Source organism: Lithobates pipiens, unplaced genomic scaffold (genome assembly GCF_037356315.1).
Source record: "Lithobates pipiens isolate NorthernLeopardFrog02 unplaced genomic scaffold, aLitPip1_a1.2 Scaffold_16, whole genome shotgun sequence".
NCBI classification, from domain to species: domain Eukaryota; kingdom Metazoa; phylum Chordata; class Amphibia; order Anura; family Ranidae; genus Lithobates; species Lithobates pipiens.
Window position 1 is genome coordinate 151,794,284 of NW_027507748.1, and position 23,301 is coordinate 151,817,584.

General features: G+C 44.4%; 1 protein-coding gene across 2 annotated transcripts in view; it reads right to left on the minus strand.

The window, feature by feature from the left end:
• The window catches only part of STX1A (syntaxin 1A), a 216,042-nt gene that overhangs the window by 33,699 nt on the left and 159,042 nt on the right, over nucleotides 1-23,301 (minus strand). For both annotated transcript variants that reach the window (XM_077480629.1, XM_077480630.1), the window contains exon 4: nucleotides 9,059-9,133. In XM_077480629.1, the coding sequence (XP_077336755.1) occupies nucleotides 9,059-9,133 (75 nt within the window). The remainder of the gene's footprint in view (nucleotides 1-9,058; nucleotides 9,134-23,301) is intronic.

The following is a 23,301-nucleotide window of genomic DNA, read 5'->3' on the forward strand; positions in this document are numbered from 1 at the left end:
GCATTAGCATGTTGTGGTGCTATTCACAGTTGTAGCATTCTAATGAACCAACAACTACCATGCATTGCAGCGTACCACAACATGCAGTAATGCCCTTGTTAGGTTGTGGTGTGCTGCATACTGTAAGAAAAAGTTGTACATGTCCAATTTTTTCAGTCCGTTCTGGTGCATTGGCAGCCCCTTCATGCGAATGTGTGCATAAATACAACATACAATACATTGGAGTGTTGTTAATAGTATAACAAGATGGACACTTTGAACTATGATTCATTTATATAATTAATATAATCCTCCATTCCATCTGAATCTACACCTAGTACCTAAAAGGCAAGTTTGGAAGAAAGTAGGGTCAGGTTTTGTTTGCAATCAGGGGCATTCACTCTGTTTTGGTGACCATTGTCACCAAGACAGAAAGTGATTGGAGATCCAAATTTTTACAGTTCACTGGAACTAAAGGCGGACATTGGTTTCAGAGACAACCGTCTAAAGCAGGGGCCTTAAACTGGTGCCCCTCCAGCTGTTGCGAAACTACAAGTCCCATGAGGCATTGCAAGGCTGACCATTACAAGCATGACTCCCACAGGCAGAGGCATGATGGGACTTGTAGTCTTGTAACAGCTGGAGTGCCACCAGTTTGAGACTGCTGGTCTAAAGCGTAGTACACATTTTGCCGTGTACACACGATCTGACTATCCGGCGGACCAGAGCCCAGCGGACAATCTGCCCGTGTGTGGGCTCCGGCGGACTTTTGAAATGAATGGACTTGCCCACACACGGAGAAAAGTCTGTTAATTTTGAACGTGGCTCCTGGTAGACGGAACTAGTGAAGGAAGTGAATGTCGCCGCCTCTATTGGCAAGATTGACACCTTTCTAGCCCCCTCACCTGGTATGTATTTAAAGGGGAACCCCTACACCTAAAAAACGGCATGGGGGTCCCCCCAAAGTCCATAGCAGACCCTTATCCGAGCACGCAGCCAGGCTGGTCAGGAAAGGGGGTGGGGATGAGCAAGCGCCCCCCCCCTCCTGAGCCGTACCAGGCCGCGTGCCTTCAACATGGGGGGTGCGCTGGGGAAGGAGGGGCCCTGCGGCCCCCCCACCCCAAAGCACCTTGTCCCCATGTTGATGAGGACAAGGGCCTCTTCCCGACAACCCTGGCCATTGGTTGTTGGGGTCTGCGGGCGGAGGGCTTATCGGAATCTGGCACCCCATCCTATGTGAATGAGTATGGGGTACGATGTACCCCTACCCATTCACCTGGGGGAAAAAAAAAGTGTACATAAAAACAACACAACACAGGTTTTTAAAGTACTTTATTAGACAGCTCCGGGGGTCTTCTTCCTTCTTTGGGGGTCTTCTGGCCAGGCTCCTCTACTATCTTCTGCTCTTTTGCTAGCTCTTTTACTAGCGGAGGAGCTCGGCTTTCTTCTTCGTCGCCGCCGCCATCCGGGGGTCTTCTTCTGACTTCGGGGGTCTTCTTCCAACTTCGGGGTCTTGTCCCATTCTTCTGTTCTTCTTGCCAGGCCTCCGCTATCTTCTTACAGCTCTTTTACTAGCCTTGTCGCTGTCTCCTTCTTCTCCTTCTCCTCTTCTTCCTTCCGATGTTGACAGGACGCTCTCTCTGGCCGCAATGGCAGGGACATGTTGTGCAGCGATTTATATAGGTATAAGGGACGGGGTCACCTGGTGATGTCAAATGGTGACCCCGCCCCTTCTGATGTCACAGTCCCGAAGGAGAAGAAGGAGAAGGCGACAGCGACAAGATCGGGCCAACGCTAGTAAAAGAGCTGTAAGAAGATAGCGGAGGCCCGGCAAGAAGAATCGAAGAACGGGACAAGACCCCCGAAGTCGGAAGAAGACCCCCGGACGGCGGCGACGACAAAGAAGAAAGCCAGGCTCCTCCGCTAGTAAAAGAGCAGAAGATAGCAGAGGAGCCTGATGAGAAGACCTCCGAAGAGGGAAGAAGACCCCCGGAGCTGTCTAATAAAGTACTTTAAAAACCTGTGTTATGTTTTTTTTATGTACGCTTTTTCCCCCCCAGGTGAATGGGAAGGGGTACATCGTACCCCATACTCATTCACATAGGGTGGGGGGCCGGGATCTGAGGGCCCCCTTTATTAAAGGGGCTCCCGGATTCCGATAAGAGCAAGGTGTTAATCTCGCTGATGGAGGCCCCTATAAGACCCCCGCCCACAGACCCCGACAACCAACGGCCAGGGTTGTCGGGAAGGCCCTTGTCCTCATCCACAAGGGGACAAGGTGCTTTGGGGTGGGGGGGCCGCAGAGCCCCCCTTCCCCAAAGCACCCCCCCATGATGAGGGCACGTGGCCTGGTAGGGCCTGGGGGGGGTCGCTCGTTCTTCCCCACCCACTTACCTGACCGGCCGGGCTGCGTGCTTTGGATAAGGGTCTGCTATGGACTTTGGGGGGACCCCCACATCGTTTTTTCGGCGTAGGGGTTCCCCTTTAAATCCATACCAGGTGACGGGGCTAGCAAGGTGTCAATCTCGCCGATGGAGGCGGCGACATTCACTTCCTTCGCTAGCTCCTTCTACAAGGAGCCACTTTCAAAATGAACGGACTTTTCTCTGTGTGTGGGCAAGTCCGTTCATTTCAAAAGTCCGGCGGAGCCCTGCCATAGTCCTGCGGTTTGTCCGCCGGAAAAGTCCGGTCGTGTGTTGGTGTGTGTAGGCGTGTGTGGGCAGGTCCACTCGTTCGGAAAGTCTGGCGGACCTCTACTGCAAAGTCCGGCGGGTTGTCCGCCGGATAGTCTGATCGTGTGTACGCTGCATTAGTAGAAAACCAGACAAAAATATCAGTATTCTGAATAATTGTTCGATTTTCTGTTTGCGAATATCCTGCTTTCAAGAGCCGATGTCGACTGTTCAGAGCCAACTACGTTCATTTGACAAAAATTTCCAAAGAATGATATTAGGAAATTTTTCTTAGCAGAACAAAATGATTTTTGTTTAACCACTTCACATCCAGGCCAATTGTGACATTTCTCTCCTACATGTAAAATTCATATTTTTTTTCTAGAAAATTACATAGAACCCCCAAACATTATATATGTTTTTTTAGCAAAGACCCTAGAGAATACAATGGCGGTCGTTGCTTTTTATCTCGCATGGTAATTGCGCAGCAATTTTTCGAACACGTTTTTTTCAGAAAAAAACAGTTTCATGCTTTAAAAAAAAAACGGTATTTAAAAATACCCATAGGCGACACTTTTTTTACTGGTTACATGCTTTGGGTTACAGAGGAGGTCTAGGGCTAGAATTATTGCTCTCGCTCTAACGTTCGCGGCGATACCTCACATGTGTGGTTTGAATACCGTTTTCACATGTGGGCGGGACTTACGTATGTGTTTGCTTCTGCGTACAAGCTCACGGGGACAGGGGCGCTTTAAAATATTTTTTTTTTATTGTTAATTTTATTTTTATTTTTTTAGTTTGACACTTTAAATAAAAAAAAAAATTGATTACTTTTATTCCTATTACAAGGAATGTAAACATCCCTTGTAATAGGAATACGGCATGATCGGACCTATTTACAGTGAGATATGGGGTCAATAAGACCCCACATCTCACCTCTAGGCTGGGAAGCCTAAAATGAAAAAAAACAAACGATCCTGGCGGCACCGTTAATTTGAATGCAGAGGCCGGGCGTGACATCATAACATTGTGCCTGGCCTCCGAACCATCATAGAGACTCCGGGGGCCATCTGGTCCACCGGAAATCTCTGATATCATCTGGGAGCTGATGGATCCTGTGACCGACTCACCGATGGAAGCAGTAAGTCGGTAGAAGCACCAGAGGGTGTTCTTACGGGAGGGGGGGCGTCCCCCCCGCCGCCCGTAAGAACGATCAAGCAGCGGAACAGCCGCTATGATCATTCTTATGGTGCAGGGAATTGCTGACTGAAAATGCCGATATCTGAATGATGTCTGTAACCTCAGGCATCATTCAGATATGCCACCACAAAGCCCACGACGTCATATGACGTAGCTTGGGCGCCAAGTGGTTAACTATTACAGTATTTGTCCTTAAAAAAGTGAATGAGCAAGACTGTGTATGATTTGAAACAATAATCTACCCTGGAACGTAGCTACACCCATAGAAAGATTTCCCCTGTTCGAAAATTTTTGTACCAGTAATGGCATTCTCGTTTTTAGCATGGTACGAACAATGAGGGGAAAATCAGACAACCGTTCCACTGATCTTCTAATAACGTGTACTAGGCTTAAGACAAGACTCCCCCTCACTTTGGAAAGATTTATTCTATTTTGCTGTTGTGTCTCTGTGACAAGAGGTGAAGGGAAATCTCCCCAATGGGACACAGACTAAAAAAAAAATAAAAAAATAAGAGAGGTGATAACTATTGACTACTCCAAAAGGGTTTTTCCCTAATGTACTTTATCCCCTTTATACAATGCAGCATAATGGGTCAAACCACTTAGCAATTCATAATCAAAAACCTTCAGTATTCTCATCTCCATCAGAAAAGTCAGCCTTTCCGTGTTACATACTTTAAAGGATAAGTTCACCTTTAAAAAAAAAAAAAAGCATTTTTTTGCAGTTAAAAAAAATGTGCAGTTAGAATTCTTTTGTATGGAGACAGCAGAGCTTTGCACCCATGATCAGAAGGCAGGTGCAATCTCAGGCTCCTGCAGACTCTCAGCATAGCTGTTTGCTCGTACTTCGTAAGGGCAGGCAGTCACCGAAGAGCACGAAGATCAATGGACTATGAGCACAAGCGCTCTTGTAGTTCATGCAGAACTACAAACTGCAATGGCTGACAGTACTTGTAGGCATTCATTAGCAGGAAACTGTAAATAAATGACGAGGCCATGTGGGCAGAGCCCCGGGTGGCCGTGCCGTTTTCAAATTGTGACAGCTAGTACGGCAAGAGGATCCCCATCTGTCACAGGGGGTGGGATGGGGTGGGAAAGAGGCTGCAGATGCTGGAACATGTTACATGTTCCAGTCTAAAAACGCATGTTCTAAAGGTAAACTTATACTTTTATTTTCTACTAAGCCTACTCTTCCCCTATCAGATACTATTCATTTTATTTACTGCACCTTTTTTTCAGCAGCAGCAGAGAAAAATATTGCAAGTATCCTACCAGTAAGTATTTCCTAAAATTAATATACAATTAAAGCCAAGCCTTTTTTTTAAGTTTTGGATGTTGTGATGATGTTTTAGACTCCCTGCCAGGTTTTTATCACTGTCTGTGTGGTCCCTGGGAAGATTCAATCTCTCTACATGTCCTGGTGACCATTTTCACTGGCAGAAAGCAATGAGTTGTCACCAGAACAGGAAAAGACAGGAAACTCTTGAACTGGGACACGTGTCCCAGTGATAAGAGGGGATTTCCCTAACATTGGAGTGTTTTTCTCTCACTTCCTGATGTGTCTCTGGGACTGGAAATCTCCTTTGGGATTCAGAAGACAAGGGGAAAAAAAGACATGACAAGGGCTCTATTAAAGTGGTTGTAAATGCTTACATATACCCAGTGAAGTGACTGGCAACAGGTGAGACACAGATGAAATAAATTCTCCTACATAAGTTTTACCAGTTTATCTGCAGTCTTCTCTTCTCTACATCTGCTCAAAGTCCACAATTTAAAAGCTGTTCAGAGTTTAGAAAAAAGGGGTGGGGAGCTGAAGTTACACTCTGCAAAGAACAGGGAGGAGAGCTCTGAGAGCTGATTGGAGAGAAGGGACACACACCCCCTCCACACAGCACACAGGAATAGAGCTGGAGCTTCCTCCCGTCACCCTTTTTCTCTTGGTGTCAGGAAAATTTTTCAGAAGTGATTCAAGCTGATAGCAGAGGAACGAAGCAGCAGACGGAAATTACACTTAGTGCTTTTAATTGAGACAAGTACACTAGGTATTTTATTTGTTCATATTTCATGTCTAAGGTTTACAACCACCAAGATTTGGCTTTATATACACTTTAATTCAAGCCAAACCTTCAGCCAAAATCCATGCTATGCAAATGTACGTTTCAGCAAACACAACACACTAGGACAGATAGTTCAAACTTGACAGGTCCACTTTAAGCTAATCTCACATTTAATACAAGAGTTAAAGTGGATGTAAACCCTTAGATATACCCAGTGAAGTGAACAGTCTCAGATGATACACGTAGATGAAACACATCTCCCAAATAAGTTTTACATGTATATCTGCTATCTTCCGCTTGCTACATTCTTTAGAAAGTGCACATCGTGTTATAAATCTTTCTTCCTGTTTCAGCAGTGGGAGGGGAGTCTGGGCATACACTGTGTGACAGTTGATTGGAGAAAAGACCCCACCCCACATCGGCAGAGGAATGAAGAAACTTGCGGAGCCGTGCTGTGAACAGACAACCTCTCTCACTTATTTATCTCTAAGTTACCTCCCGAAAACAAATTTCTCCTGTGTCAGAGAACTTGTCAGAGGTTATCATGCTGATAACAAAGGAATGGAGCAGCAGAAAGACACAGGACGTATGGCTTTGGAGTGAGATAAACACTACAGGTCAGATTTCATGAATCGGGCTTACATCCACTTTAAGGCTTACACTTGTGTGGTGTGTTAACACACGGTAAAGTGGTTGTAAACCCTTACAAACCACTTTTTACTACAGGTAAGCCTATAGTGAAGCTTACCTGTAGCTACCCGGGATGCACGGTTTAGGAGATATCCCTTGTATTTGCATGTGCCGACATCATCGGCACATGCACACTGACACAAACTGAAACAATGGCACGTATGTGCCTTTGTCTTGCAGGTGTTAGTTTTTTTTTTTTTCAAAGTGGGTTTACGACCACTTTAAGTTGCATGTTTATGTGTATTGCATTAAAGCGGGAGTTCTGCGTAAAAAAAAAAAAAAAAAAGAAAAAAATTTAAAAAAGTCAGCAGCTACACATACTGCAGCTGCTGAATTTTAATAATCGGACACTTACCTGTCCCAGTGTCCAGAGATGCGGGAGAATGAAGCCTCGCTTGTTGTCGCCCCCCCCCCCTCTGCAGCGTAGGCATTCTAAATGTGTAAGCCTGGCTGTGGCTACACAGCCGGGCACCCACTGTGCATGTGCGAGCTGCACGGTGTGACTGGCCAGCAATCATCTGGGGCCTGTGACATGTCCCAGATTATTGCCGAGAGGGAGGTCGAAGAGGTGAACTCCCTTCTGGTGCTGCGGTGCACCAGGAGGAAGTGGGAGCTGGGACCCTCTGAAAAGAGGGTACCTGCTCAGCCCCAAAAAAAATTACATACCAAATGTGGCATATCAGGTGGTCACCTCCCTTAACCACTTGCTGACCAGCGCACGCCGACAGAATGGCACGGGCAGGCAAATGGGCGTACATGTACGTCCCTTTAAATTTGCCGCCCTGCCATCAGGAGCGTGCCGCCGGTGGCGCGCTCCCGCGCTGGTCGAGCCCCCGTAAGTCCGGTCGCGGGACCCGCGGACTCAATCGCCACGGGCATACCCGCGATCGTCTCACGGAGCAGCCAAATGAAGAAATGCCATTGTAAACAGCATTTCTCCATTCTGCCTAGCAACTAGTGACGCTGATCTCTGCTCCATGTGATTGGAGCAGAGATCAGTGTTCACTAAATGAAAGCCCAACCCCCCCACAGTTAGTAACACACCCCTAGGAACACTTAACCCCATACACTGCCACCCACTGGTTAACCCCCTCACTGCCAGTGTCATTTACACAGGAATAGCAGTGATTACTGTATAAATGACAATGGTCCCAAAAATGTCCGATGGGTCCCCCACAATGTCGCAGTCACAATAAAAATCGCTGATCGCCGCCATTACTAGTAAAAAAAAAAAATAATAAAAAATTATTAATAAAAATGCTATAAAACTATCCCTATTTTGTAAACGCTATAACTTTTGCGCAAACCAATCAATAATCGCTTATTGCGATTTTTTTTTACCAAAAATATGTAGAAGAATGCGTATCGGCCTAAACTGAGGGAAAAAAATGTTTTTTTATATATTTTTGGGGGATATTTATTATAACAAAAAGTAAAAAATAATGTGTTTTTTTCAAAATTGTAGCTCTATTTTTGTTTATAGCGCAAAAAATAAAAACCGCAGGGGTGATCAAATACCACCAAAAGAAATCTCTATTTGTGGGAAAAAAAGGACGTCAATTTTGTTTGGGAGCCACGTCGCACGACCGCGCAATTGTCAGTTAAAGCGACGCAGTGCCGAATCGCAAAAAGTGGTCTGGTCTTTGACCAGCAAATTGGTCCGGTCTGAAAGTGGTTAAAGCAGAAGCTCCATTTTCGGGTGGAACTCCACTTTAAGGCGGCCTATTAGCTTGCTGCTGACTGTACTGACTGTGAAGGTTTGAAAATAAATACTCTTGATGGTATGGAGTTGCCGGCTGCTTTTATTCGATGACCATTTGTCTATTGGTGTGTGGGAGGACACCTCAGCGTGGACTGTAAACTTCCAAAGTAAGACTTTGTTTCCCACTGCTGTGAGCCATACAATCTTTGATCGAATCATTAGCTTCTGAAGCACTAAAACACCCCAAAAGTTCTCACATGCCATAACATTTTTGCACAATACGGTATGTTGCAGTGACGCATTGGGGTGCTAGTCAAAATGGATGGCAACTCAATGGGGTTGATTTACTAAAACTGGTAGAGTGCAAAATCTGGTGCACCTCTGAATAGAAAACCAATCAGCTTCCAGGTTTTATTGTCAAAGCTTAATTGAACAAGCTGAAGTTAGAAGCCGATTGGCTACCATGCACAGCTGCACCAGATATTGCACTCTTTAGTTTTAGTAAATCATTCCCTGTCTGTCTAGTGCAAATTTCACTAACACATGCATTGCTGCAATGCATAGATGGGAATCGGCCCGCATGTTTTTTTTTACATATTAGAATTCACACAGTAGGAATAAAGAAAGTGATCTTTTTTTCACTGATCCCTAACCACAGCAGTGTATGAGAGACTACACTGCAGAAATCAGTACTTCTCACACTTGTACATCTTGTATATGCGAGAACAAAGGTGGAGAGAGAAGTGGCGATCACTCACTTTTCAGCTTGGAGCGAACCTTGTTGGCTGTCTTTTTGATGTCCGACATCAACTCTTCCAATTCCGCCTTGGTTTCTGTGGAGAGAAGCAGCAGGCTGAGAACATGTGATGACAAGCAGCAGCTGTCCTATTATATATACAGGAAGCAATAGCAGCAAGAGGCAGGGAGAGAGTGCTGAGAGACACACACAGCAGCTCTTTAATACCTGTCCATGCTTCAAATACACAGCATTAATATATGCATGAAGTATAGTACATTAGAATTGTATGAATGCACTATAGGATGTCATCACCTATTGCTATATATTGCACTATAGGATGTTATCACTTCAGCGTTCACTCAGATTTGGGAAGAGCCCTCATGTGTCCCAAGATCAGCATATACCCTGTCCTGTCACCTTTAGTTTACAGGAAAGCAAAAACAGGTTTTGTCATTTTTATTTGTTATATCATTTATAAGCAGTGGTGGCTGCACACACCCCCCCGGGCGGCACCTCCCCTACCTGCCCGCTGTCTGCCATGCCAGTCTGGCACTCACCCCATCTAGGTGGCGGGCATCAGGCAGCAGCTCCTGCGTCCTCTTCTCCATCACAAAGTAGATATTTGCCAGCACACCATGGATCAACACAAAGTAGCGTCCAAACGGGATAGTTTATTGCATGATCACAACACAAGGAGAGTGCAACGTTTCGGAGCCATGCAGAACCCCTTTGTCACATGCCTGACAAAGGGGTCCTGTGTGGCTCCGAAACATTGCATATACGCTTGGGCCTTATTTTAGGCTTACCTGTAGATAAAAATGGTATGTGAGGGTGTATAACCACTTTAAATGTTTGTGGATAAGGCAGGCTATACACACCACGGGTTGCAGGAAAGAAATTTGCACGATTCCCCCATCAACACACACAGTCCTGACAGGGGAATACCGCTTGCTGAGCAATTGTCTGCTCCCAGGTGGGGGTGCAAAGCCATCCTCGCCAGGAGAATACAATGATTATCAATTGTGCCTATAGCAGATGCTTGCGAAAAATCACAAGCAAATCCAGCAGGCTGGTTGTACCCAAGTTGATTGTCGAATCTCAGCCGCCTCCTGCTGAACCAGCAGAGATTTGAACAGTGTATGGCTGGCCTAATTTAAAAACCTTGCAGGTCCTTATCTGATAAGATAAAGGGAGGGTTCTTTCGCTCCTCAGGCTCATTTTAAGTAATTTTATGTTTGCTATTCATGTCTATTTACAGCATAGCAGTAAATCAGGCCGCCCCCTATTTCTAACATAGGTGGCTCTGAGAGCTCCAGGTCCTGCTGTCAGAATGCAAATTTCTCCGAAGGGAAAGCCTCTATCCCCTTTGTGTGGATGAAGGAATCAGTTATTCATCATTCAATAAAAGGAGGATGGGCTGCGTGTCGGTGCTCTGGCTATCCTGTCATAGAAATCAAAAGCCGGCACACTATTGCTTCCTCTTATTAAATTTTATTTTGCACTAAAGCAGTTACAATGCTAGCATTTCAAAGATGTTGTAACTGCTTTGGTGCAAAATAACATTTCATAAGAAGGAGAGATCATGTGTCGGCTTTATATTTCTATGGATTCATGTTGGATGGGATAGCCAGAGCACCGACACACAGCCCATCATCCTTTTATTGAGATAGAGTTTGGGTGAGTGCTTATACTTCATTTTTCATTCAGTCTCCCAGCTGAACGAAAAAAACAAAAAAACTGAACCATCTATGGCCAGCTTTAGAATTTGATAGAATTAAACTATGTATGGGCAGGGCGAATGTACACAAGTTGATAGATCGATCAACTTGGGTACAACCAGCCTGTTGGATTTTATATGCGATTATCGATAGCAGCTGCCGGGAGAACTCAAAGGCTCTGCAGGAGGGATTCTCCTGTCAACACTTTTAGTATTGATGGAGAATCAAGCCAATTTCTTTTCTTGCAACTCTTTTCAGGAAAGAAAGTCACTCTGTCTATGGGCAGACTTAGATGTAGCACTACCTACCTCATAGAGCACTGTGGAATTTCAAATAGTCATTATCTACTGGATACAATAATACCATTTGCAGGTAATATTTCACAGAAGACCCAAAGACTGAACCCAGAAGGAAGCTGTTACTGACCAATCAACTGTGGCCAGGCAATTCCCTGCCCTGCAGCTGCATGTACACATATGGCCTAATTAGGTCAATGATGTCACAAGCTTCCCTACCACTTTGTGTATATGCAACTTTGGGGCAGGGAATGTCCTGGCAGCAGTTGGCTGGCTGGCATTGACAGCTTTCTTCCGAGTTTGGTCTGAAACCAAGTTCTGACTAAATCTGAGTTTATCCCTACTGGTGACCAGTGTGAGCATCAGATAATGTGAGGGCTTACATGGCTTAATGTGTCCCATTGTGTTTAATGAAGTAATGTAGATGACACTTAATGGCAGCCTTCATTAAATGATGGACCGAGGTCCGCACTCGGATTGAGTGATGCTCCCATCCAGACCGTCAGCCCACCAATCTGTAGCGCTGGATCCCCGCTGCACAACTGTCATTGATTGTTATGACCATAAGTGTCGTAGCAACCAACGACATCACTCACTCTGCCCTTTTCCGCAAGTTTCTCCATCAAGCTCCTGCCCCCAGCAGCACGCTTCTTCAATGACTACAATCTTTCTGAGTCATTGCGCAAAATTGAGATTTGGACCTCGGCTGCAAGAAAACGTTAGTGATGGACATCCTTCAATTTTAATTCTATGCCCCTGCTTTAGATGGTGCTTTGAGTTGTGTTGTTCGAAGGCAGCATGTCCTATTTTGATGTGTTTGGATTGCAGACAAAGTAGATTATAAGCAACCTTTTATCATCAAATGCTGCATTTTGCATTTGAATGCATGTGTTTGGGTAGCACTGGGTTCAAATGGAAAAAAAAATGCCTTTGACATGAATGGTTGTGTGCACAAACCCTTAAAGCTTTTTTTTCTTAGACTGAAAAAAAAAATTCTGACAGTCTGTCAATCTGCTCTGTAAGCAAATTTGTAAATGCACAGACATTCAGGGGACTGCAATTTAGTAAAACAGAAATGCTACCGAGAGCAATTCTAGCAGCGCAGGGACATTGTAACTATTCTCACATTGTGCCCAACACAATTAGAGACCTGTATAGGGGCTTTCTACAGGCGATATATAACTTACACTGGGAATTCCTACATATACCCAATTCAATTTAAAACAGAGAGCTTGTTCTTTTTAAAAACAGACTCTGTACTGGATAGATCACCAGATGAAAACAGAAGAAAGAAAGCCTAAATGAGAAGCAGCCATCACATTTAAGAATTAGTAAGCTGCAAGATAATAAACCTTTGCCTTTGGGTTTAATAGCACTTTAGGCAGTGGCGACTGGTGGAATTTTTTTTGGGGGGGGGGGGGGGGGGGCGCGGCAACCAATATGCCACCCCCCCCAGTCGGTAGCACTTACCCCATCACCGGCAAATTGCCACTGCTCGTGGCAACAGTAGCCTCCTGTTCTGTTGCTCTCCATCACCGGCGGCTTCCGTTTCCTCCCTCCTCGGCGGCCAATCCGGAGTCTTCTCTTTTTGCCCATTTGGAAAACGGGTGTCACACCCGCTTCTGATTGGCCGGATTGAGGATCAGTCTTTCAACGATATTCATTCGCTGTTGTAACACACCTGGGTGGGCTTCAGGTCGCATGCTCTGCGACCCAAGCCCACCCTATTTTGAAGCCTATTAGAACCTCTGGCTCAGGTGCTTCAAAAAAATCCCCTGCCGCTGTAATTCATGCGCCCCGTGACCCGATGGGGTTGGACATGGCGGCCATGCTATGCATGAATCTATCAATTACCATATAGGGGGAGGCCTGTAGAGAGGGGGCAGCGCCCGGGCGCCCCTACTGGATGGGCCGCCACTGACTTTAGGGCTGCTAAATTTGGCCTGAGCATTTAGTTATGAATTACCTCTGTCCAAGAAAGGGTTGATAACCATTCCATTTTTCTTCTTGTTATATAAATACGGCCAACGAATATACTTTTCTGACAGTACCCATAACCCACGCATAGTAATGATTTAATACTAGGCTGAAAAGCAGAAAGAAATATGCTATTTAGGAAATTATAGCTCAGCCATGGTAGCAATCTTTATGAAGATGTATGAATCATGTATTTTAAGAAATGATGTTCCATTATGTTCTAACGAAGGTAATTTTCTTCACACTGAACTCTGTTGCCGCTGCATTGCAAAGAGATGGCCACAAAACAAAGGGATCACTCTGTCCGTAGGACTATTTAAACCAAGAAAAATATCAGAACACAAATTAATAGATGAGAAGACAATAAAAGGATATTTCCGATATGGGTGGAATCACACGCTGACTATTTTTAGTTCTTAGGGACTCAGGTGGCTATATCTCACCAGCTTAGCCGTCTGATCTATTCCCTTTGCTATGTAGGCACACTCCAGCTGACTTCTTCATGATGAAAAAACAAATGGATGATCTTATATGAGGACAGCGAGACCTCCCACTAATGGCAACACAAATGCTGGCAGAAGACTGGGAACAATGTGAGGGCTTCTCACTGCCACAGCCCCCATGGGATACAATCATATATATATATAGCTGCATTGTCTGATTTTGCTGGCTAGCTTAGCGCTCAAATATTTTGCTCATTTTAAACCGATCTGAGCAGCTGCAATTGCTTTTTTGGATTTAGAGCAGAAAACACACTGAAAGTCTTCAGCTGCCTTGCAAATGTGATGTCTGGGCTTACCTTTCCCTGTCGGCAGACCATTAATTTCAAGATAAAATTATATATGCATTCAACAAATTAATGAATGTTATTTACTTGTATCAGACTCCCTTGTGTAGACATTTAAAAGCCCCGAGACTGGGGCTCGGCACCACCATCTTGGATGAGATGCCCCAGCAAACTTAGAGCTGTCACTTAAAGTAGAACTCTAGGCAAAACTTATTTTTTTCATTTTGGATAGAGCAAGGGAGGTTTTTTTTTTCTCCATCTGTGTCCCATTGCACAGATTTAAGGCAAGTTAAGTGAATTCCTTGGGGACCCCCCCCCAGGTCACCAGAACTAGTGTCCCCATTGGAGGATTTCCCCTCTATTACTTTTCTGAGGACAACCCAAAATGTGGGGTTTTCTTTTACTTTTAATTCTAATAGTAACAGGACAAACGGAGAGGGTTAATCTCTCTAATGAGGACAAATACAGCAATTAAAACTGACCATTCTAATCCATCTCCACTCTATCCAAAAGCAAAACAAAAGTTCTGCCTTTACCTTTTGGCTAAGATCAAGTGTAGTATCTACTCTTATCAGTGTCCAGTAGGAGTGCTACTCCATTATTCCTGCCTTATGGTGGGGATGATTAGCTGTATTGTACCCCTGCAGTGATAGAAAAGCTAAAGGCTAGTACAGAAACCAGGGCACCCGCAGGCTGTCGGGGCATAGGAGTATTTCCCCCAGGAAAACTGTATGGGCCCAGTTCCTCCTGATTTGAGTGGATCTACTTTGTCTGGCCATTTTTGTCTTCCAGGCCTTAGGGCCCGGCCAGTATGCATGCACGGCTACGTATTTATTTTAATTAATTTTTTCCCACTGTTTGTCACTCTTTCACTTTTGTGAGTGTTTTTTTTTTTTCTTTCGCTAAGATGAAGGGTATGAGTCCTTGGGCTTGCCCTGACATCTAGGGGGAGGATGCAGGGCCTTTTGGTTCCTTCTTCCCCTGCCCTTGGGGGTGACCCAAGTAATCCATTCGCCCACAGGAGAAAATAAATAAATAAAGAAATACCATGGAACAATGGGATTACAATGTCCCTGACATGCTTGAATTTATAAAGATAATGGCTTAACATTTAGAGAAATATTCAGATCCTGCATTCACTACTGTTGGCAGGGCCACTGACCCCTGGGCCTGGACCCCATCACTTTGGTAGGGGTACCCAGGCCCAGCATGGCCTGCTTGTGAGCGGCCCTCAGTGCATCATCATTCCAGCAGAGTGCTAGAGAACAGTACAGTGTCCGCCTTACCTGCCTCCCCTTCCTATCGGATGCTTCAAAGCACAATCACTGATGCATAATTGAGTGAGATTGTCCCAGAAAATGCATTATTCTGCACATGAGTATTCTCAAGATGACTGAAATGTCAGTCACCTTTATCTCGCTTTTCAGGGCACATGGGCCTGGAGTCCAGGCATCAGGCAGTGAGCTCTGGGCTGTGTGGACAGAGACAACTGGGGTAGTTCCCAACCTTTGTTCTTACAGCAGCCCTATGTGGTGTATGAGGGGACACCAAGCACAGGGGTGGATGTAGAAAGAAAAACTGGGTGGTGTTAATGTCTATGTGGAGATACTGGAGGATGGGCCTGTCAGGTAGGGTGTACGGGACCCCATGATTTCAAATGGTGGCCCTGACTGCTGAATCAACATTGTTGTACACGTTGTTCAATAAACTGTAAATGAAAAAGATATATTTGTAAATTCAATACCTTGGCGTAGGAGTACAGGACACAGGTTGGATATTGAAAGACCCTGGATTATAGGCTGCTACCTTCAGGTGACTGGACACCGGCAAACCTTCTGAACATGCCCCCCTTGGGCATAACCTTATATCCCTACCCCAATTCAGGAGACATCAGTTTTTTTTAGCAAGTAATACAGGAACAGAGATGGAGGTGGCCTTTTCCCTGTACTGTACTCTAAGATATGGAATTTACAGGCAAGTAAGTATTCCTTTTATCTTAATCGTACCGTAAAGAACACAGGCTGGATATTCATAGACCCTGGGATGTCCCCAAGCAATGTATCAGAAGAGTGGGCAAGAACAAGGCAAACAGAACAGTGGCAATGGGCTCAGCAAAACAGTAAAGGGTCAAAGAGCAACGCTGAAAGAATCTTGCAGCTGAAAGCTGCAGAGGCCTAAACATCCACCTTGTAGAACTTGGAGAATGTGTGAACTGAGGACCAAAGGTGAGCAACAGACTCGATGTCAGAATGCTTAGGAAACCCCCACTGATCTGGTGGAGTGAACAGGTGGTTTCATATCCTTCAGCATATAAAGTTCTTATAACAGGTTGTCATATCCACCTGGCAATAGTGGACTTGGAAGCAAAGTGTCTTTTTCAAGATCAGGACAAAGAAAGTGAGTCTTTCTGATAAAGGTTGTGGCTTTCAGATAGACTGACTGCTCTGAAGACAAAGGCAATTTCCTTTGGATCGTTAGGAGCAGGGTACAAGTAAGGAAGGAAGGACAATATTTCCATTAAGGTAGAAGGCCGATACCACCTTAGGGAGAAAGGAGGGTTTAGGAAGAAGTAACCACCGATAAGGCCACTTTCTGGAGAAATCACCCAAAGGGTGTTACTTTATGGGTTCAAATGGTGGTTTCTGAAGGGCAGTGAGAACCAGATTGAGATCCCAATAAATCACAAGGTGCTGTAAAATGATCCATAGAGACACCTTGATCCAAAGGTTTGTGAAATAAGATTGACAAAGGCTTAAACCTGTCCCCTAAGAATATTTTTAGCCAAGATTTTGGGCAAGTCTTGAGTGCAGGAGAGCCAGAATGTGAAGAACTGAGTAGTCTCTGGAGTTGTAACATTGTTCAAACACTTGGCAAAAAAAGGATCAAAGGGAAAGCAAGTAGATTTTCTTGCTTTGAAGGTATTTGGGAATGACCTAGTCAGATATACCCTGGATTTCAAAAACCATACTGTTAAAGGCAGTGTTTGAGAAGAAGGATGGTACAGGGGGCCTTGAGACAGCAGGTCTGGACTGTTAAGGAGAGACCAAGGGTTGTCTCCTAGGAGTAGGAGTATGTTTTTGTACAAAGTTCTTCTGAGCAAGGTCTGTGCAAAAGAATCACTGATTTCTTCTCTTCCTCCATTTTGCAAAGCAGTCGAGAAAGAATATATGAACCTGACCAGAGTCCATGGAATTACCATAGCATCCTTTGTCAGTGCTAGATGATCCTTGATCCTGGTCACAAACAGGGGTAACGTGTTGTTGAACCTGGAGGCCAGGATACCCACTTTTTGGGTCCCCTATTTCTGACACAGGAGATTGAAGATCTCAGGATGAATGGATCATTCCCCAGGGCCCAGGCAGTGATGGCTGAGTAAATCCACCTCACAATGTACACTTTTGGAATGTGAACAGCAAAGATTGCATGCAGTGCTTTTCTGCCCAGGAGATTATCAGACCTACTTTCTTTAAGGTTGCCTAAATCCTGCCCCCCAATTGTTGACGTAGGTCACTGCAGCGGCATTGTTTAGATGCACTCTTACTGAGTGTCCTTGGAGGAGAGGTCCTATGGCGCAGAGTCAATTTTATCACGCTGAGCTCCAAAGATGTTGATAAACAGCTTTACTTCCCTGGGTGGTTAACCAGGTTCCCTGAACTGCGAGATTAAAATATCCCCTCCACTTACGGAAGTCAAGAGGTGCATATGTTCCATGCCAACAGTGTTGTGTTGGAGGGGCCTTGAGTGGAAACAGCCTCAACTGAAGCAACCACAAGGCCAGGCCTCTCATGGAGAACTTTCACAGTGGGAGCTCTCTTGGATCATCAGGTCAGAGCATGACAACTATTCCCCTTGCAATAACTGACTTTGCAGATTACACGTGAGGCTTGTGAACACAAAGGGATTTAAGTTCCATGACAAGACAAAGACTCCTGTTAGGTTTTGGTACCATGAACAGAATCCTTTGAATCAGTACTCCAAAGAGATGGGAACTACGACTCCCTGGGACAAGACATGGTCCAGGGCAGTCTGTAAATCTACTGTCCTTGAGAAGATTTGGTTGGTTTGAGAGAAGAAAATGATGAGGGTTTGTAACTTTTTTATACCCTTTTGAAACCACTGATTGAATCCATGAATGTGGTAAGTAACCCAGAAGAATGCAAACTGTGAGAGATGACCCCACTCCTAGGGATGAACGCGCTCCCTCAATGTGGAGAAGGCTCTGTGGCAGACTTGGTGGGCTTTGTGTTCCAAGTCTTTTGCAAAAAGGAAGGGCTACATTTTGGCTTTCAAGTTGAAGCTTAAAGTGGACCTTTAGTCACGAAAATTAAGTCCTGCTAGATTACTTCAGGCTGGCCCATTTTGCAGGTTAATGTAAAACATTAAAAATAAGTGCCTATACTGTTTAAAATCCAGTAATACACTGTCTCACACTGCTTTGCACATGCTCAGTTACTCTCTGTTTTTAGACACTCTGCCGAAAATTGGAGCCACCAGAGGCCGATCTGTTGGTGGTCTAAAGATTTACTGCTCTGAGTCATAATCCCCAATACCACCTTTTGACCCAGCTAGATTTGAGATCCTTTACCCATGCCCACTCTGGCCCAACTTTGGTACTTATGCATAAAGTATGGCAGGAAATGAGACGTATAATGAAATATGAGGGGTCTTCGGAATATGCACCAATTTTGGGAAACAGAAATTATGAGGAACTTTTCAAATTGGAGGGGTTTGAAGGAAGGCACGTTCAAGGGCTTCAATATATTGCACAACTATATTCTCAAGCTATCCCAAGGTCCTTTCAGGATTTACAGGAGTCCTACCATCTCCCATGACATAATTTCTTTAGATATCTACAATTAAGACATGCGATACAGATTCAGGTTAAATATGCTGAAATTGTCATAAGACTCATGCCACTTTTAACCTCTCTGGAAACGGGTACTGAGAAGAAAGGCCTTATTTCATTCCTATAGAGCCAACTAATAACTACCAGGATTCCTTTGATACTCTAGGCAGGAAAAGGGTGGGAGAAGGACATAGGGCAGTGATGGCGAACCTTGTTCTAAAATACTTAACATTTGTCTTCTGATATAGCCCCTAGGTTAGTGATGGTGAACCTTGACACCCCAGATATTTTGGAACTACATTTCCCATGATGCTCATGCACTCTGCAGTGTAGTTGAGCATCATGGGAAATGTAGTTCCAAAACATCTGGGGGGCCAAGGTTCACCATCACTGACCTAGGGCCTACACTCTGACTCAATTGTATATTATACACAGGACGTATAGAACTCCACTTAAGTTGTATAACTGGGGCAGGAGAGACACCTCGGAGTCCCCACATTACCAGCAATCCCCGGCTGAGTTACTTCTTATGTTGTGGAAATGCCCTAAATTGGTCAGATACTGCCCAGAGCTGGTCAATTTCAATTAATAGGGTTTTCCATATTCATGTTGACCTGGATCCCAAGATAGTATTACTGGGTTACTTAGATGAGGTGTTATTTTTACCTGAGATGTTGGTCCAGATAAACAGATTATTGTTTATAGCATGCAAGACCATTGCTATGAAGTGGCCGTCTCCCAGCCCTCCCTCATTTGAGGAATGGTGTCTTCAGGTATATGGCACTCTCCTGATGGAGCAACAGATTTAGCGAAATAGGGGAATACGGGTGGTGGCCCCAGGTCTGGCTCCATTTTCTTTAGTATCTTTCAGATTGCTGCAATGTGGTTGATCCTGCTATGATAGTGCATGCTCTCTTTACATATAAAGTAGAGAAATTACTGATCTCTACAAGGTCAATCCAGACGCTAGGCTGCCACACTTGATCTATTAGATACTATGAAGGGGTTGGTCATATCTGTGAGATGACTGGGACTAATCTGTTTATTATAAATAGAAGTGCCACGGTTCTCCTATGTCTTGCAATCATATAATGCTTACCTGACATACGATGTTACAAAAACCTGTACACATCTGCTCTGAACCGTATATATCTGCTTGTGTGGCTAAAAGCATAAATGCAGGGTTGGAAGTCTACTTGTTTCTACAATGTGATGGCATGTGAACTTTTGGGTTAGTGTTTGATCCACCCTTACCTTCTTTTTGTTATTTTTCCTTTCTTTTTCTTTTTAGGGCAATATGCAAGGTAGAAGAGAAGGGGGGGAGTTTGGAGCCTTCCGCTGGTGGAGAAGGATCTTTCCTCCTGTGACATGTCAAGTGCTTCACCAAAGAGATGTCCTCCTTTGAAGGGCATACAAATGAGGCATTTTTGTAGGCAGCTTTAGCTGACCAGTCTGTCAGCCATATGATTTTGTGCATGAGAGCCCTTCTAGAAGTTTTTGTCATGATTTTTTCTAGGTTATCAACACAGAAAAGTAAGGCGGAAGCCAGTGATTATAAGTACTAAATGTGATGTGGACTCTGTGTTATGGGTTATTTGCTTGATTTGATTGCCTGTACAATGATCACCCCTAATATAGGGAATAATCTCAATTTAAATCAAGTGTATGTGGTGCTACTACTTAAAGTGGTTGTAAACCCTTACAAACCACTTTGACCTACAGGTAAACCTAGTTTAAGGCTTACCTGTAGGTCCAAGAAATATCTCCTAAACCTACACGGTTTAGGAGATATTGGCCGAAAGACAGTGGCGCGCAGGCGCACTGAGCGCGCCGCTGTCAACGGTGATATGCCGCGAGTGGCGGCTCCCGTGCACATGCATGGGAGTGACGTCATCGCAGCTTCGTCGAATGACAGCGGTGGAGCAGCGAGACCCCCCCGAGAAGATGGATGCTCTGGACTACAGGGGACAGCGGTGACTTCGCTGGCTCCTGTGTCAGGTAAGTGGCACATAATGGACTACGATGCGATGCATAGTAGTCCATTATGCTTTACCTTTGCAGGGAATCAAAGAGGAAGTAAACCCATCAGGGTTTACTTCCTTTTTAATGAAGGTGTGTACTTATTATGTGCATATTGTCCAATAAAGTGCTTAACTATAATACTTTGTAACCTGTTAGGGCTGGGGAAAAAAAATTGATTTAAATCTTGAATCAAGTTGAGAGGTCGAATCGTTTCAAAATGTAAGCAAATCAATTTTTTTAGATTTTTTTTCACCACCGCGCTGGTCCTGAGGTGGTGCGGGCAGGAGTTTTTAGGCGAGGCCGTGGCTTCAGCCTAGTCCGCGAGGCCAGACGCCGCGGACTAGGCCGCGGCCTCGTCTAAAAACTCCTGCCCGCAGCTCCTCGGGACCGGTGTGGTGTCCATAAAAAAAAAAACCTTGATTCGAATCGTGAATCGAGATTTTTTTTTTTAAATCGCAGATTTTTTATATTTTAAATCGCCCAGCTATATAACCTGTCCAGTGCTAGTATTTGTAAAACAATTAAAGAGGAAGTAAGCCCTGATGGGTTTCACTTCCTCTTTTTCCCCTGCAACGTAAAAGCATAATAGGCTAGTATGCATCGTTCATTATATGACACTTACCTAAAAACAAAGCCACATTGTCCCCGCTGATGGCCACATCCATCTTTGCCACTCTTCCTTAGGGGGCCGCGGACTCTGACTGGCCGGAGTCACATGACGTCACTCCTGCACATGTGCGTGGGAGCCGTCAGTCATGGCACTTGCTAGTGAAGAAACATCACAGAGGGCCATTTCTTCAAAGTGCATGCGCAGATAACGTTGGTGCAAGTGTATATGATAGATATCTCCTAAACCGTGCAGGTCTAGCAGATATTTACAGTACCTACAGGTAAGCCTCATTATAGGCTTACCTGTAAGTACAAGTGATGTAACTAGGTTTACAACAACTTTTAATAAATTCATAACAAAGTGCTCAGTGTCCGTGGATCAATTCATATGTAAAAATCATATATAAATTGCGTTCCAAGGCCGCTCCTGATGACATCAGTGTGATGAAATGTGTTGGATGGGGCTTGCTGGCATGGAATGAAAATGACGGTCTTTTGTTGGAACTACTACTGTATGCTCTTAATAGCCCCTGTGATGCAAGCACCATTAATATGCGAGTAGTATTTTATTGAGGTTAAGAAGAAAAGAGGAGGGAAAAATGCAGTGGATTGCATCAAAAACGTGCTGGAATGCATCAAAAATGCATGAAAAACATGCATGCAGAAAAGCATCTGGAATGTATCTGGACTGCATTTCTATGGTGTGAACTGGCCCTTAGGTAGAGCTGGTACCTATTTGTTTATAAGCACGGAGCACTTTACATATATGAATTTATATATGATTTCTACATATGAATTGATCCACGGATGTGGAGTACTTTATGTTATGAACTGATTTATTTGTTTACAAATACTAGCACTGGACAGGTTACAAAGTATTAAAGTTAAGCACTTTATTGGACAATATGCACATACTAAGTACACACATTTATTAAGCAGTAGCGCTGCATACATGTGATTTAAAGTGTTTAAGTGTTCCACCAGAGTTTAGTCCTGAAAGATAGGATTCCACTGAATGTTCATCGTCCAAGTCCAATTAGCTGTGGTTTGACAAACAGATATTGCAGCAATAGCTGGTTGCATGGCTTAACCTACAGGAGTAAAGAAATCCTTCAAAAGTGTCTTTCCTTTTTCTGTCTGCAAAATCTTGAATATAGGCACATCTTCTATAGGAAAATAAAATGTTTAAGTCCGAAACTGCAGGGTCTACTACTGGAACAGTCCACTTTTTAGAAGAAACCCAATAATCATTAACTGCCCATTCTTTGTTCATAAATAGAAAATGTAATTTAGGACTTTGTAGGTCTCTTAGTACCCAGATCACCCTGACAAGACTGAGAAGAATCAAGAGCGAATATACTGAGGCTTTTGTGCACAGCAGAAGGGAGCACATCTTCATTGGCAGGTTTACTTGCATCATGTGTGCACGAGGCAGGAGAGAAATCTTCTATGGCCTCCTCTAACACCGCCTCCAGATCTTCATCAAAGTTTCCCATCTACTTCTTCTAATGCCGTGTACACACGACCGGACTTTGACAGACTGAATTCCATCAGACCTTTCAACGGAGTTTCGATGGCCTTCCATCAAATCGGTCTTGGCTACACACAATCACACCAAAGTCCGATGGATTCGACTGTGATGACGTATGACCAGACTAGAATGAGGAAGTGAATAGCCAGTAGCTGCCCTAGCATTGGTTTTCGTCTGTCGGAATAGCATACAGACAAACGGATGTTTCGACTGGACTCGAGTCCATTGGAAAGATTTGAAACATGTTCTAAATCTAAAGTCCATCTGATTTTTAGACAGCAAAGGTCCGCTGAAGTCCACACATGGTCGAATTGTCCGACAGATTCGTTCAGTCGAAACTTTGCTGTCGAAAAGTCTGGCCGTATGTACACGGCATAAGGTAAATAATTTCACTTCGGACATATAGAGAAGGTTTAGCTAAAGAAGAAGCCTCCATCTCAATTTCATGTATCGATACACAACCTCTGAAGGCCGTA